The 12,595-nt window shown below is 54.8% G+C and overlaps 3 protein-coding genes across 3 annotated transcripts; 2 read left to right on the forward strand and 1 right to left on the reverse strand.

The window, feature by feature from the left end:
• Nucleotides 1-2,029: 2,029 nt before the first annotated feature.
• LOC120681046 lies at nt 2,030-3,057 on the reverse strand. The gene is made up of 2 exons (XM_039962598.1): nt 2,428-3,057; nt 2,030-2,374 (listed from the first exon to the last, which is right to left on the reverse strand). Exons 1-2 carry the CDS (start codon nt 3,055-3,057, stop codon nt 2,030-2,032), a joined length of 975 nt encoding a protein of 324 aa, XP_039818532.1.
• Nucleotides 3,058-3,276: 219 nt separating this feature from the next.
• On the forward strand, nt 3,277-4,899 carry LOC120681047 (F-box/FBD/LRR-repeat protein At5g53840-like). Its single transcript, XM_039962600.1, has one exon. The coding sequence runs from the start codon at nt 3,277-3,279 to the stop codon at nt 4,897-4,899; it is 1,623 nt and encodes a 540-aa protein (XP_039818534.1).
• Nucleotides 4,900-7,599: 2,700 nt separating this feature from the next.
• Nucleotides 7,600-12,289, forward strand: LOC120682500 (primary amine oxidase-like). Its single transcript, XM_039964453.1, has 4 exons — nt 7,600-9,122; nt 10,202-10,315; nt 11,089-11,636; nt 11,743-12,289. Exons 1-4 carry the CDS (start codon nt 7,746-7,748, stop codon nt 11,951-11,953), a joined length of 2,250 nt encoding a protein of 749 aa, XP_039820387.1. The 5' UTR covers nt 7,600-7,745; the 3' UTR covers nt 11,954-12,289.
• The last annotated feature ends 306 nt before the right edge of the window (nt 12,290-12,595 follow it).

Below are 12,595 nucleotides of genomic sequence, written 5' to 3' on the forward strand. Positions count from 1 at the left end.
AGCCAGATGGCACAGTACATGTCTGGTCCCTGGCATACTAGGGAGAGATTACATGAGTTCTCAGTCATGCGGCGAGAAGCAAGGAGAAGTTACAGAAGGGAAAATAGACGGATCCATGGAGCGGGATAAGCTCAACACAAGTACAGAGTGAAGTCACAAACAAAGAATACAGAGAATTACAACTCCCATACAACAGGAAAACGCGAGGTGCATTCTACCGATCGTCAACATGAGCTACCACCGAGCAACTTGCTTGCCAGAGTCACATGAGCCAAAGTGTTGCACAACACCCCTCGCAGCTACGCCGCCTCTGTGTGCCGCCTTCCTACGATTTGGGAGGGTTCGCCCAATAGGATGTTGGCTAAGGGCGGGGTGAAGCAACTTGACCAATATGTCGTCGGAAACGACGACCTCCCTTCAAGCTGAGGACAACACCAGTTGGGGCACATCTGGATGCCGTGTACCGCCATCCAACACCCTTTGAGGGGAGGAATCCCCGAAGGAGGGAGGGACAGCAAAGGCGACACCCAGCATTTGATTTTGTGTCTCCATCAACAAGGAGAGCACCGACGAAGTAGAGTCACCAGAAGCGGACACTTGCTGAACCATAGTAGAATCCAATAGAGTCGTCAACACGAGCTACCACCGAGCAACTTGCTTGCCAGAGTCACATGAGCCAAAGTGCCGCCACAACACCCCTCGCATCTACGCCGCCCTGAGTGCTGCCCTCCTACGATTTGGGAGGGTTCGCCCAACAGGATGGGGCTAAGGGTGGGGGAAGCAACTTGACCAATATGTCACCGGAAACGACGACCTCCCTTCAAGCTGAGGACAACACCAACTGGGGCACATCCAGGTGCCGTGTACCGCCATCCAACACCCTTTGAGGGGAGGAAGCCCCAAAGGAGGAAGGGCCAGCAAGGCGACACCCATCATTTGATTTGGCGTCTCCATCAGCAAGGAGAGCACCGACGAAGTAGAGGCGCCAGAAGCAGACACTTGCTGAACCATAATAATAGAGAGGCAAAGAAAGAATGGCCACAGTGAAGTATAGGAGGAGAAGGAGCACAAAACACAAAGGGGCGTTAGGGTTTGGGGAGAGAGAAACGGTGACCGGAGCAGAGGAAGACGGAGCTGGAGCACGTTCGCAGGAGTGCTCCGACAACGCCTTCACGAAGGAAAATGACATCCGCAGATGCCATCGTTGTTTTAAGGAGCACAGGCAGGATTTCCATCCCAAACAAGGCACGCCGGCCGCGTCAAAGCTAGCCGGCGGCCTCACGAATGCGTGCCGCAGTGCGCCCGACTGCCGCCCGCCGCGGCGTAGGCCGCCTCCAGCCCCGGCCTGAGCCCGCCGGAGCAAGCCTGACGAAGGCATAGATATCGAGGGTTAGGGGGCCAACGACCCGCCCAACGGCGAGCCACCACCGCTGCGGTAACCACCGGATCTGGAGCAGGGGGCACGGGATCCGGCCATGGGGAGTCCGGATCGGCCCCGCCGGCCACCCGCCGGAGCAGGAGCAGGAGAGGTGGATGGGGGACGAGGGAGAGAGGGGGAAGTTGGAAGGGGGGCACCGCACCAGCTGCACGCGCGAGCGACAGCCGCCCCGCCCGCTGCGGGCTCGGCGGGACACCATCCGCGCGCAGCCGCAGGCCGCCACCGTGGGGCGTTGTCGAGGGCGGCACCGTGCCCCGCGCCCACCCAGATTCGGAGCACGCAGCAGGCCCTAGGCAAAAAAAAAACTCCCGCCACCGCCATCCTAGGCGCCGCGCGGGCTTCCGGCGAGCCCCTCCGGCGACGGCGAGGGTGGGATGAGGAGGGAGGGTGTGTGTGTGTGTGTGTGTGTGGGGGGGGGGGGGGGGGGGCGTGACCGCGGCTAGGGTTTGCTTGCCACCCCCCACAAGGGCAATAAAATAACCCAGGACAGAACTTTGTTCATCAAATAGAACAGAAATACATGTGTGGGTATGCATTTCCCCCCTTTTCTTTATTCAAAGCAAAGAATCGGCATCCATGTGCAGACACTGATCATGCAAACACTACTTTGACATGCCGGTCCATGACCCAGCTCTCGATCTCGCCCATCAGCATGGATTGGACGGCGTACTTCCCCTTCGGAAACACCACATATAGTTCCTCCAGTGCCGACCCAATGCAAAGCAGCAGCTTGAGCAGAGTCCTCTGCGCCACTCGCCCCTGGTAGTGCACGACATTGATCTCCCGAACTCTGTCTCGCAAGCACGGGATCACAGGCAGCGCATCGGGCAGTTCCAGCACTCCGACCTTGGGGTCGCAGATGACCGCGGCTTGGTACCTCGGGATCTCATCCAGATCCGGCAGGATCAGCAGCGTCAGGACTTCAAGGTTTGGAGCCTGCACCAGGATGCTCGCCACCTCAGTGATGCTCGCCACCGCAGTGATGGCGCCAGGTGGTAGAGCCACCTCGGGACGCGGTACGCCCGATCGCGGGTGTTCGGGTTGCGAAAGTCGTCGCCGTCGGACTCATCCTTGTGTTCCACCTGCACGCCCGAACTGTTAGAGTAGTACCATTCGGGTCGTTCGCGAGCGCACACGCACTGCTCCTGCCGGCGAGCGTCGACGTGGATCTCATCCACGGCGGCGGCGCCGCCGCCGCGCGTCGCCGCGGAGAGCCACCGGTCCACGTCGCCCGCGAGGGAGTGGTGGAACGAGTCGAACGCGACGCGGAAGGCGCGCAGCCCCGGCTCGCCGCCGCCGCCGCACAGGCGGCGGCCAGAGATCGCGGCGTCGACGAGGGCGACGAAGCCCTCGTTGCGGCTCTTCTCGACGTTTTCCCGGTAGTTGGCGTCGTTGCTGCCGGCGTCCGTGCTGCTCGATCCCTGCTCTTGCACGAAGGAGAGGGTGTGGACGCTGGCCAAGCCGTGGCGGTAGCGCCGGGAGAGCACGGCGGCGCGCGCGGCCTCTTGGGCGCTGACGAAGGAGAGCACGTGGCTGAGGACGCTGTCGGGGAGGTCGCTCAGCCGGTCCTCCTGCGGCGGCCCGGCGGCCATGATCCCGTCGCTCTTGGCGAAAACCATGGCATCGGCACGATCGGATTGGATCTGCTTCTTAAATTTTGTTTGATCAGTTCAGTTCAGATCCGATATTTACGCCGCAAAAGCCGAACGCATCTCTGCTACTCTTCGACTCTTCACGGCTTGTGAAAACAGATTGCTTATTCCTTCGGGGGAAAAAAACAAGAAAACAGATTGCGTAGGATCGGATCTCGCGCGCCGCCGCAGCCATCCCGGCCTGCCATGGCCGTCGACCGGCTGTCCACCCTGCCGGACCGGGCGCTGCATCGCGTGCTCTCCTTCCTCGACGTCTACGACACCCCACGCACCAGCGTGCTCTCGCGGCGGTGGCGGACGCTGTGGCGCTGGGCGGACGCCGTGAATCTTGACACGAGGTCCTACTGGAGCCACGGCTACGACGGCGAAAGCGTGGGCAGGGCGCTCTTCCGCGACGCCCTGGCGGCCCTCGGCGCGGACGGCCGATGCCCGGTCAGGAGGCTCGACGTCCATGTGGAGAGCTACTTCCAGGACGATTTCGTGGACGGCGCCATGCGCACCTCGCCGGGGATGGACGCCGTCCTCGCCGCGCCGGCGGTGCGTGGCCTGGAGGAGCTCCGCGTGTGCCTGCGCGTCGAGTTCGGCGATCCGTGCCGCCTGTACGCGCTGCCCACAAGCCGCGTTCCATGCCAGTCCCTTCGGGTGCTCGAGCTCGCCGGGCTCACGCTCGGGCCGCCGGGCGCCGCCGTCTTCGACCGCCTGGAGACGCTCAAGATGGTGTCTATACATTCGGCCGTGGAGAACCTCCAGGCCATGCTCGACGCCGCGCCCAACCTTGCAAGGCTCTGGCTCGAGTACGTCTCCTTCAAGTCGGAAGAACATGGCGGCGGCGGCGGCAACGACGACGACTCGTACACCGTGACGTTGCCGCGGCGCGTCCTCCTCCGCTCCCCGAACGCCACGGTCGCCGTGACGCTGATGCACTGCCACCACACGGATGGCCTCGACCTCGACGCGCCGAACGCTCGCTCCCTGCTGTACAAGGGGTTTCTGGAGAAATTCCCCTTCAGCTCGACGACGCCGTCTGGCCCGCCGACGCATCTGCAGCACGTTCAGCTTAGCTTCTGCACCACGCGGTGGTGCTACAGCGACAGGGAGCCCTCCACGGAAACACCACGCCACGCCTTGTTCTGGGACTCCTTTGGTATCTTCAGCCGTCTGGTAGTCTTGAAGGTGAAGCTCCTGGACATCAACGACATAGCCGTCCACTCTGAGCAAGAACAAGCGTTCCTCAAAGTGTTTCCCAACCTCAAGTTCCTGCAGCTGAAAGGATCTTACGAGTTGGATAGCTACGGCACGGCGGTGGCGATTGGAAACCTGCTCCACTGCTGCCCAGTATTGCAGGAACTCCACCTCATGTTCGAGATCCACGGAGACCTATATGCCACTCCCACCGGTTGGGTTCGCCATCCGGAGGAAAGGCAAGCTCAGTTGGACCTGGAAAAATCCATGGGATTACTTCAGAGACTCAAATCTGAAAGGGTAACTTGTTCTACATCGTCTGGTGTTGATGGCGATACGTTTGACGATGGGGATCTTTATCCGCTAAAAGTGCGTTCATTCCCTTGCTTGGAGAGTCATTTGAGGAAGATAAGACTGGAATTTAAGCTGGAGTCCTTCAACTGCTTCGAAGTCAAACTCACAAAATTCCTTGTGGAGAATGCAGTGGCACTGGAAGAGATTGAAGTTCATGATGGAGACCAAAGAGTTTATGATCACGTCCATCACAAGCTTGCAATATGGAGAGCCAATTCTGCAAAAAGCAGAATTAAGATTGTTGGCAAGCACAACAATGGTTCCAGACTGTAATTTGAATAAACTAGCAGACAGTTTGCCACCACCGGGAAATCATATCGAATCTGATTGACGTTTATGAGGTACGGTTATGTGCACCACCAGCGAACTGATACTCTGATCATCTCTGCATGGTGCTCCTCCTTTTTCTTCTCCAATGTAATATATCTAGTAAAAAACTAGCAGAAAGTTTGTGCAACTGCTCCTATTTTGTGAAAGAGAAGTCCAGTCGTAAATTCATAATGCCACCATAGTCCATTCCATTGAAAGATTAGTCCAAGCACTCAACTGAAATCACGACTTCCATTTGGTCTACTGATTGATTGTCTTGCGACATTATTTTTTATGTTATAAGATGAGATATAAATATAATAGCAGCACATTTTTTTCCATCCATACTTATTTCAAATGTTGTTAGTTGTATTCATATTCACTTCCAAACAAAGTCTATTTCATATTCATATTTCCTTCCCTCTTTTTTCTCTCTTATCCTTCCCATATCTCCATTGGTGCAGCAGCTCTAGGATGGTCCACCCCCCACCCTGCCCCCCCTCCCCCCTCCAGATCACTCTCGTCTCTCGGTTCTTCCAAACTAGTAGCGATAAAGCTTCGCTAATGGAAAAAATTGACAATAGTAGTAGATCCATCTGTTATATGAAAAGTTGCATCCCTCAACAAGATGTTAACCTTTGTAATTGGCAACTTGAAGGCATATGTGTGACCAATTTAAATTGTTTGTCTTACCATTATAGTCTCTTGTAAGCCGAGTATTGTGCCAGCAGTACCTTCAAGCAAACTTATCTTCAGCATCATGTTCCAAGGGCATCCTGGGAATCCAAGTTCCATATCTTTTTTTTTTTCTAGTACTCAACTAGGACCTATGTTGTGAGTGCTCAAGCCGCATGACGACAAGTTTTTTTTCACAACCTTCTTACATGGTTGTTGTAACAGCCCATTGGCCTGGTTGGGCCCATCTGATGATGGGTTGGGCTGAATGGCCGAGTTACTGCAGCAACAGCAACAGTGTGTCATGGTTACTGTAGCTCACGGGGCATGTATATGTGTTGATTGGCATTAGGACATACAGTCGTGAGCCAAGAGAGGAGATCCTGGTCCTTTGTCCCATATGGGTAAGTTGGTCTGATACTCGACGAGTCCTCAACGGGGGATGATTGTAACAGCCCATTGGCCTGGTTGGGCCCATCTGATGATGGGTTGGGCTAAATGGCCGAGTACTGTAGCACGTAGCTCGCGGGACGTTGTAGCTAGGGCTGGATATCAAGCCAGCTCGGCTCGTTATGGCTCGGCTCGTTATAGCTCGGCTCGTTAACATATTGGCTCGGCTCGGCTCGTTATACTAACGAGCCAGCAGGCTAGCTCGGCTCGGCTCGTTAGCGAGCTCGAGCTAGCTCGTTTGGCTCGCGAGCCAATGTAGAGAGACAATATGAACACACATCATCACAGAGTATGGCTCGTTTGGCTCGTTATAGCTCGTTTGGCTCGTTCCAATTCTTGCTTCTTATGCTGCTCTTCTTACCCATTTTCCAGCATTGTTCCAATTCTTGCTTCTTATACAACTATTCTAACTCATTTTTTATATAAGCAACCTCTTGTTCATACCTTGAGGAGTCATAAAGCTGACTAAAATAGAACTGAATATATATCATTTTGAACTTAGGGTCAAGGATTGTAGCAATAACCATGACATTGTTCTTCTCTTCCAAATATTTATCAAATTTGTTTAACATTGCAGCACTCATTTTCTTCAAATATGAGTCATTAGAATTTTGTCTTTAACAATGCACCCATTTAAATTTGCTGGCTTCATAATTAACTGGCTCGTTATGGCTCGCGAGCGGCTCGCGAGCCAGCTCGAGCTGGCTCGTTATAAAACGAGCTGGCTTGTTATAAAACGAGCTGGCTCATTATAAAACGAGTCGAGCTCGAGCCGAGCCATTAACGAGCGAGTCGAGCGAGCTAGCGAGTTACGAGTTTTTCGTCCAGCCCTAGTTGTAGCTGCGGGAATTTAGTTCCGTATCGGAACCTGAAGAGGGGTCAGCCCAACTTAAATAGCCAGTCCGGATAGCGTATTAACTCCGGTTGCAACCTTTTGTGCGAAGCAAGGACGAAAGCGCAAGAGAGTTATTTAGCAGGTGTGGTTTACTCAACGTGCAGAGTAGATCTTAGCCGTTAATCTGGGTTGGGTCGTTACAGTTGTTAAATCTGAATCCATTATGGGACGGCAATACCATAAACTTGGGCTATAAATCATTTGTGTGGGACTATTGATGAGTTCTCAACAATGTCGAATCGCCCAATGATGGTTCTCAAAGCCAGGATTGGGGTTTAATCCTTTTTTATATTTTTCGATAATCTCAGAGAAAGCATTGAACTTCAGGGCAGTTTGCCCAAAATGTAGACATAATGGTTGTATTTTCCAATGAACATTTGCATTACCGTTTTTTTAATGAACAGTTCTATTTTGGGGGTTTCTTTTGGTTGGGACAAAAATGCATGAAATTTCGCCAAAATCTGGACACAGACCCTGCTCATAGCCTTCCTGCAGAGTTCTTGGATCTGGAATCCATGGTGGGATGGCATAGCACAAATCTGGAGTCTGCAAGAGAGGTGCTATGTGGCGAGCTGATTGTGCGTGGCTGGCATGCAGTTCTGAGTCTTTGAGTCTTGAGTCTTGACCATGTCCTGGAGCGATCTGTTGAGCTGAGCCAAATCCAATTCCAACCCCCCAAGGCACCCAAGCACTGTCACCAACTCAGCATATATTCGGCGGCAGAGCTCCTTACTGAGCTCAGTGCCGTGCACATACCAAGGCCAGAGGAGAGGAGACACCCACCACTCCGATGGATCACTCCACCTCCCTGCTCCGTCTCATCTTCCTCGCCCTCGGCGCCGCCCTCGTCCTCCTCGTGGTCCGCTCCGCACTCCACCTTCCGCGCGGCATCGACACGCCAACAACCTCGCTCTTGGACGCCGCCGCCGCCGCGGGCAGCAGCAGCTGCACCCGGTTCGCGCCGTGGGGGTGCCGACAGGGCGGCCGGACGAAGCCCAAGCCCAAGCCGCCGTCGCACGAGACCGACGTGCCGCGGCACCCGCTGGACCCGCTGACGGTCGGCGAGATCAACCGCGCGCGCGAGCTCCTCCGCGCGCACCCGCCGTTCGCATCGTCGCCGTCGTCCCTGTTCGTGCACTCGCTCGCGCTGGACGAGCCGGAGAAGGCCGCCGTCCTGGCCTGGCGGAAGGGCGCCGACCCGCTGCCCCCGCGCCGCGCCGTGGCGGTCGTCCGGTTCCGCGGCGAGGCCTCCGTCCTCGCCGTCGACCTCGCCGGCGGCGCCGTGGCTCCTCTGCCCGTCCCCGCCTCCGGGTACCCGACCATGACCATGGACGAGCAGGTGTCCCTCTGCTCCGCGCCGCTCGCTGACCCGGCGTTCAACGCCACCGTCCGCCGGCGCGGCGTCCGGCTGTCCGACGTGGCGTGCCTGCCCATCTCCCTCGGGTGGTACGGCCCCACCGAGGAGAACCGCCGGCTGATCAAGGTCCAGTGCTTCTCGGCCGAGGGCACGGCCAACTTCTACATGCGCCCCATCGAGGGCCTCACCGTGCTGGTCGACATGGACACGGGCGAGGTCATCCACATCTCGGACCGCGGCGCCGGCATCCCGATCCCGGCCGCCGCCAACACCGACTACCGGTACGCCGGCCACATGCAGGAAGAAGGCGACCCGGCGGCGGCATCGAACGGCGCCGGGCTCGGGTTCCAGAAGGTGCGCGCGCCGTCGATGGAGCCGGCGGCGTCGGGCCCGGGCGTGGAGCTCGTGGACGGGCACACGGTGCGGTGGGGCGGGTGGGAGCTCCACCTCAAGGCGGACGCGCGCGCCGGCATGGTGGTGTCGCGCGCGCGGGTGCAGGACCCGCGCACGGGCGCGCGCCGGGAGGTGCTGTACAAGGGCATGGCGTCGGAGCTGTTCGTGCCGTACATGGACCCCTCCGAGGCCTGGTACTTCAAGACCTACATGGACGCCGGCGAGTACGGCTTCGGGCTGCAGGCCATGCCGCTCGTGCCGCTCAACGACTGCCCGCGCCACGCGCGCTACCTCGACGGCGTCTTCGCCGCCGCCGACGGCCGCCCCTACGTGCGCGAGAACATGATCTGCGTCTTCGAGCGGTACGCCGGCGACGTCGCGTGGCGGCACTCGGAGAGCCCCATCACCGGCATGGACGTAAGTGCGCTTACATTACACTCGCCATCACCGATCTTGTCCTCTTTTTTTCCCTGTGTGTTCGTCATACGCTAGAAAGGTTCGTCATTCGTGCGCGTAACTGTTCCTCCTCTAGTTTTTTCTCTCTCTCTTTTTGGCAGCTCTTACCTTTCAAATATAAAAGGGTTTTTGGCTACATGCAGAGGGCGTGAGTGTGACAGAGAGTGGCTTAAGATATTTCCGATACTGTAGGACTAGGAGTTTAACAACAAAAGAGCGAGAATCTTGAACTGAAGATGCGATCAACAACAACTTGACAGCATCTGAATCGTCCTATTCAATCTTTCATGAATACAAAAATGAAAATATCTGAACTTGAAGAACTCGTGACAGAAAAGAGTAACATCAGAGATATTCTGCAAGTTCATTCATGATTGAACTAGTAATGGTTATGGTAGAAAAAGAAATCTAGATAATAAGAAAAAAATGGGGGGCTGAAATTAAACTAGATTATTGCCACGGCGCCGGTGCTATACGTCAGGCTAGGCGTGCCGCGCCGTGCCAAATGTAGCCGCCTCTCATCTTTTTTCGCCAGTAGCAAGTATGTGACAAAGACTGGTGGTAGACAGATCAGTGAGCTTCTTTTCTTGAGAAGAATCTTCAGAACTCAGATGCATTTTTAAATACATAGAAACTTGGGACAACATAGAAACTGAGATGCAAAATTTTGAATTCAAATCACATTGGGAAAAGGTATATATAAATTCCTCTTAGTTTTCTAATATCTAGTGCTACATCCTATCCATTTTTAAATGCATGATGTTTACGACATCTATTTGTGAACGCAACCGTGTTCCGAACGGCTGCAAAAGTAAAAGAGGGTGGCGCACGCAGTAGGTGAAGTGGAGCGGAGCGAGGTAGCTATTAAACAACCGATGGCTCTATGCACGATGCAACGTATACCGGCGGTACTGCGTTGTTCTATCTGTGGTTGGACCCTAACTAAGCTAAGCTAGCTAGTGACACTGGTCTCTGAATTTGCTCTCCCTCTGAACGAAGGTGAAGGGCAAAAGACTGAAATAATGCATGCTCTCCTGCAGATAAGGGAGTCGCGTCCGAAGGTGACGCTGGTGGCGCGGATGGTGGCTTCCGTGGCCAACTACGACTACATCGTTGACTGGGAGTTCCAGATGGACGGCCTCATCCGCATCAAGGTACTGTGTCGATACTCCCCCCCCCCCCCCCCCTTCTCTCTCACGCACATAAACGTGGCAACTTTTTTATGCACACGCTTCTGCAAGTGCATGCACACCCTATACATAAAAATGGAAAGGTATCTAGATGTGTGACGATTTTTTTGGTGTGGTTTGCACGGGTTTTCACGAAGTTGTGGTTTGCACGTTCCCATACTTATATCAATAAATTGGAGGCTGTCAATTCCAGTTCTTAAGATCTCTGCACTAATAAATATATTATTACGGGTGGAGTACTAGCTTCAGTCAGATTCTCATGCATGATGATTCCAGCGACTTAATTGAACCCTAAATCAAGGATCAGGGATCATTATTCTTGCTTGTTAGTGGACCTTCACATCACTGGGATTGGCACTGCTCGGCCATTATATTATTGGCCGGACGCCTCGCCCATAGTCAGCTAGCTTGTTGCCTCAGCTTCCAACTATCCACAACACAATTGGTCCACAGAAAATGGCGTCGTTTCGTTCCATCCATTTCATTCGGCAGTAGATCGTCCAGTGATGGCGATCAGCTAGCTAGTAAGCTAATTTAGGAGGATAAGCAAGCATGCTGGGAGCACGCAAGTGCTAACTTCCCTCAACAGTGGAGATGTCGCCTGCTACAAAACTCATCCATGGACGACGGATTAATAGTTAATCAGTCATGTAATATTTACCGGTGATATTTATTGTTTTACTGATGAGCGAGCTAGCTGACATAATTAATCATCGTCTATGAAATTCAATCCAAAGGTTGGTCTCAGCGGCATCCTCATGGTGAAGGGCACGGCCTACTCCCACCTGAACCAGGCCCGCGACAACGAGGACATGCACGGCACGCTCCTCTCCGAGAACGTCATCGGCGTCATCCACGACCACTTCGTCACCTTCCGGCTGGACATGGACGTCGACGGCGCCGACAACTCCTTCGTGCGGGTCGACATGGCCCGCCAGGAGACGGGCCCCGGCGAGTCCCCCCGGCGGAGCTACCTCAAGGCCACCCGCCGCGTCGCCCGCAGCGAGAAGGAGGCCCAGGTGCGCCTCATGCTCTACGAGCCGGCGGAGTTCCATGTCGTCAACCCGGCCAAGAAGACGCGCGTCGGCAACCCTGTCGGCTACAAGATCGTCCCCGCCGGCACCGCGGCCAGCTTGCTCGACCCCGAGGATCCGCCGCAGAAGAGAGGCGCCTTCACCAACAACCAGATATGGGTGACGCCCTACAACAAGAGCGAGGAATGGGCAGGCGGGCTGTTCGTGTACCAGAGCAAAGGGGAGGACACACTGGCCACTTGGGCTGACAGGTTAGTTTGTTAGTTTGTGCACTCGTGCACTGCACCGTATCTGCTAGTAATTCATGGAACATTATTATTATTGTATGTGATGGTGATGGCATATATGGACGAACAGGGACCGTCCGATCGAGAACAGGGACCTGGTGCTGTGGTACACTCTGGGGTTCCACCACATCCCGTGCCAGGAGGACTTCCCCATCATGCCCACCGTGTCCTCTGGCTTCGACCTCAAGCCGGTCAACTTCTTCGAGAGCAACCCCATCCTCAAGCAGCGACCGACCAAGGAGGAAGACCTGCCGGTCTGTGCCGCCGCCACCTCTGCGTGAGCGCCGTAGCCTTGTCCTGATTAGTTAATTGGAGCCATGCCCTGTGTGCTCTTGCTAGTAGCTATAATGGATTAATTGGAGCCATGCCCTGTGTGCTCTTGCTAGTAGCTATAATGGATTAATTGGAGCCATGCCCTGTGTGCTCTTGCTAGTAGCTATAATGGATTAATTGGAGCCATGTCCTGTGTGCTCTTGCTAGTAGCTATAATAAGTATGTGATGATAATGCAGCTGTGTGATCTCATGATCTGCTATACGTACTGTATGACCAAACTAAATGAGAACTCTCAGTTGTAATGGCATCTCTATCTCCAAGAGCCCCCTACACACTTGCAGACTCAAGTGCTTCCGGTGCTTTCAATGTCATCGTTTCGTCTTTGCAACACACCTGCTTCATTTCAGAGGTGTATGATGGTGATCTTCTCCGACCTGATCAAGAACATCATTGAGGTATTCATGGATGATTTCTCAGCCTGTGGCAAGAACTTTGAGGAGTGCCTTGAGAATCTCGACAAAGTTCTCAAGAGATGTCAAAAAAACGCACTTAGTCCTTAACTGGGAGAAGTGTCACTTCATGGGTAGAGAAGGGATTGACATAGTGTCAGAAAGAGGAATAGAAGTGGATCGGACGAAGATCGAGGTG

The sequence above is a fragment of the Panicum virgatum genome, chromosome 7N (genome assembly GCF_016808335.1).
Source record: "Panicum virgatum strain AP13 chromosome 7N, P.virgatum_v5, whole genome shotgun sequence".
In the NCBI taxonomy this organism is placed as follows: Eukaryota; Viridiplantae; Streptophyta; class Magnoliopsida; order Poales; family Poaceae; genus Panicum; species Panicum virgatum.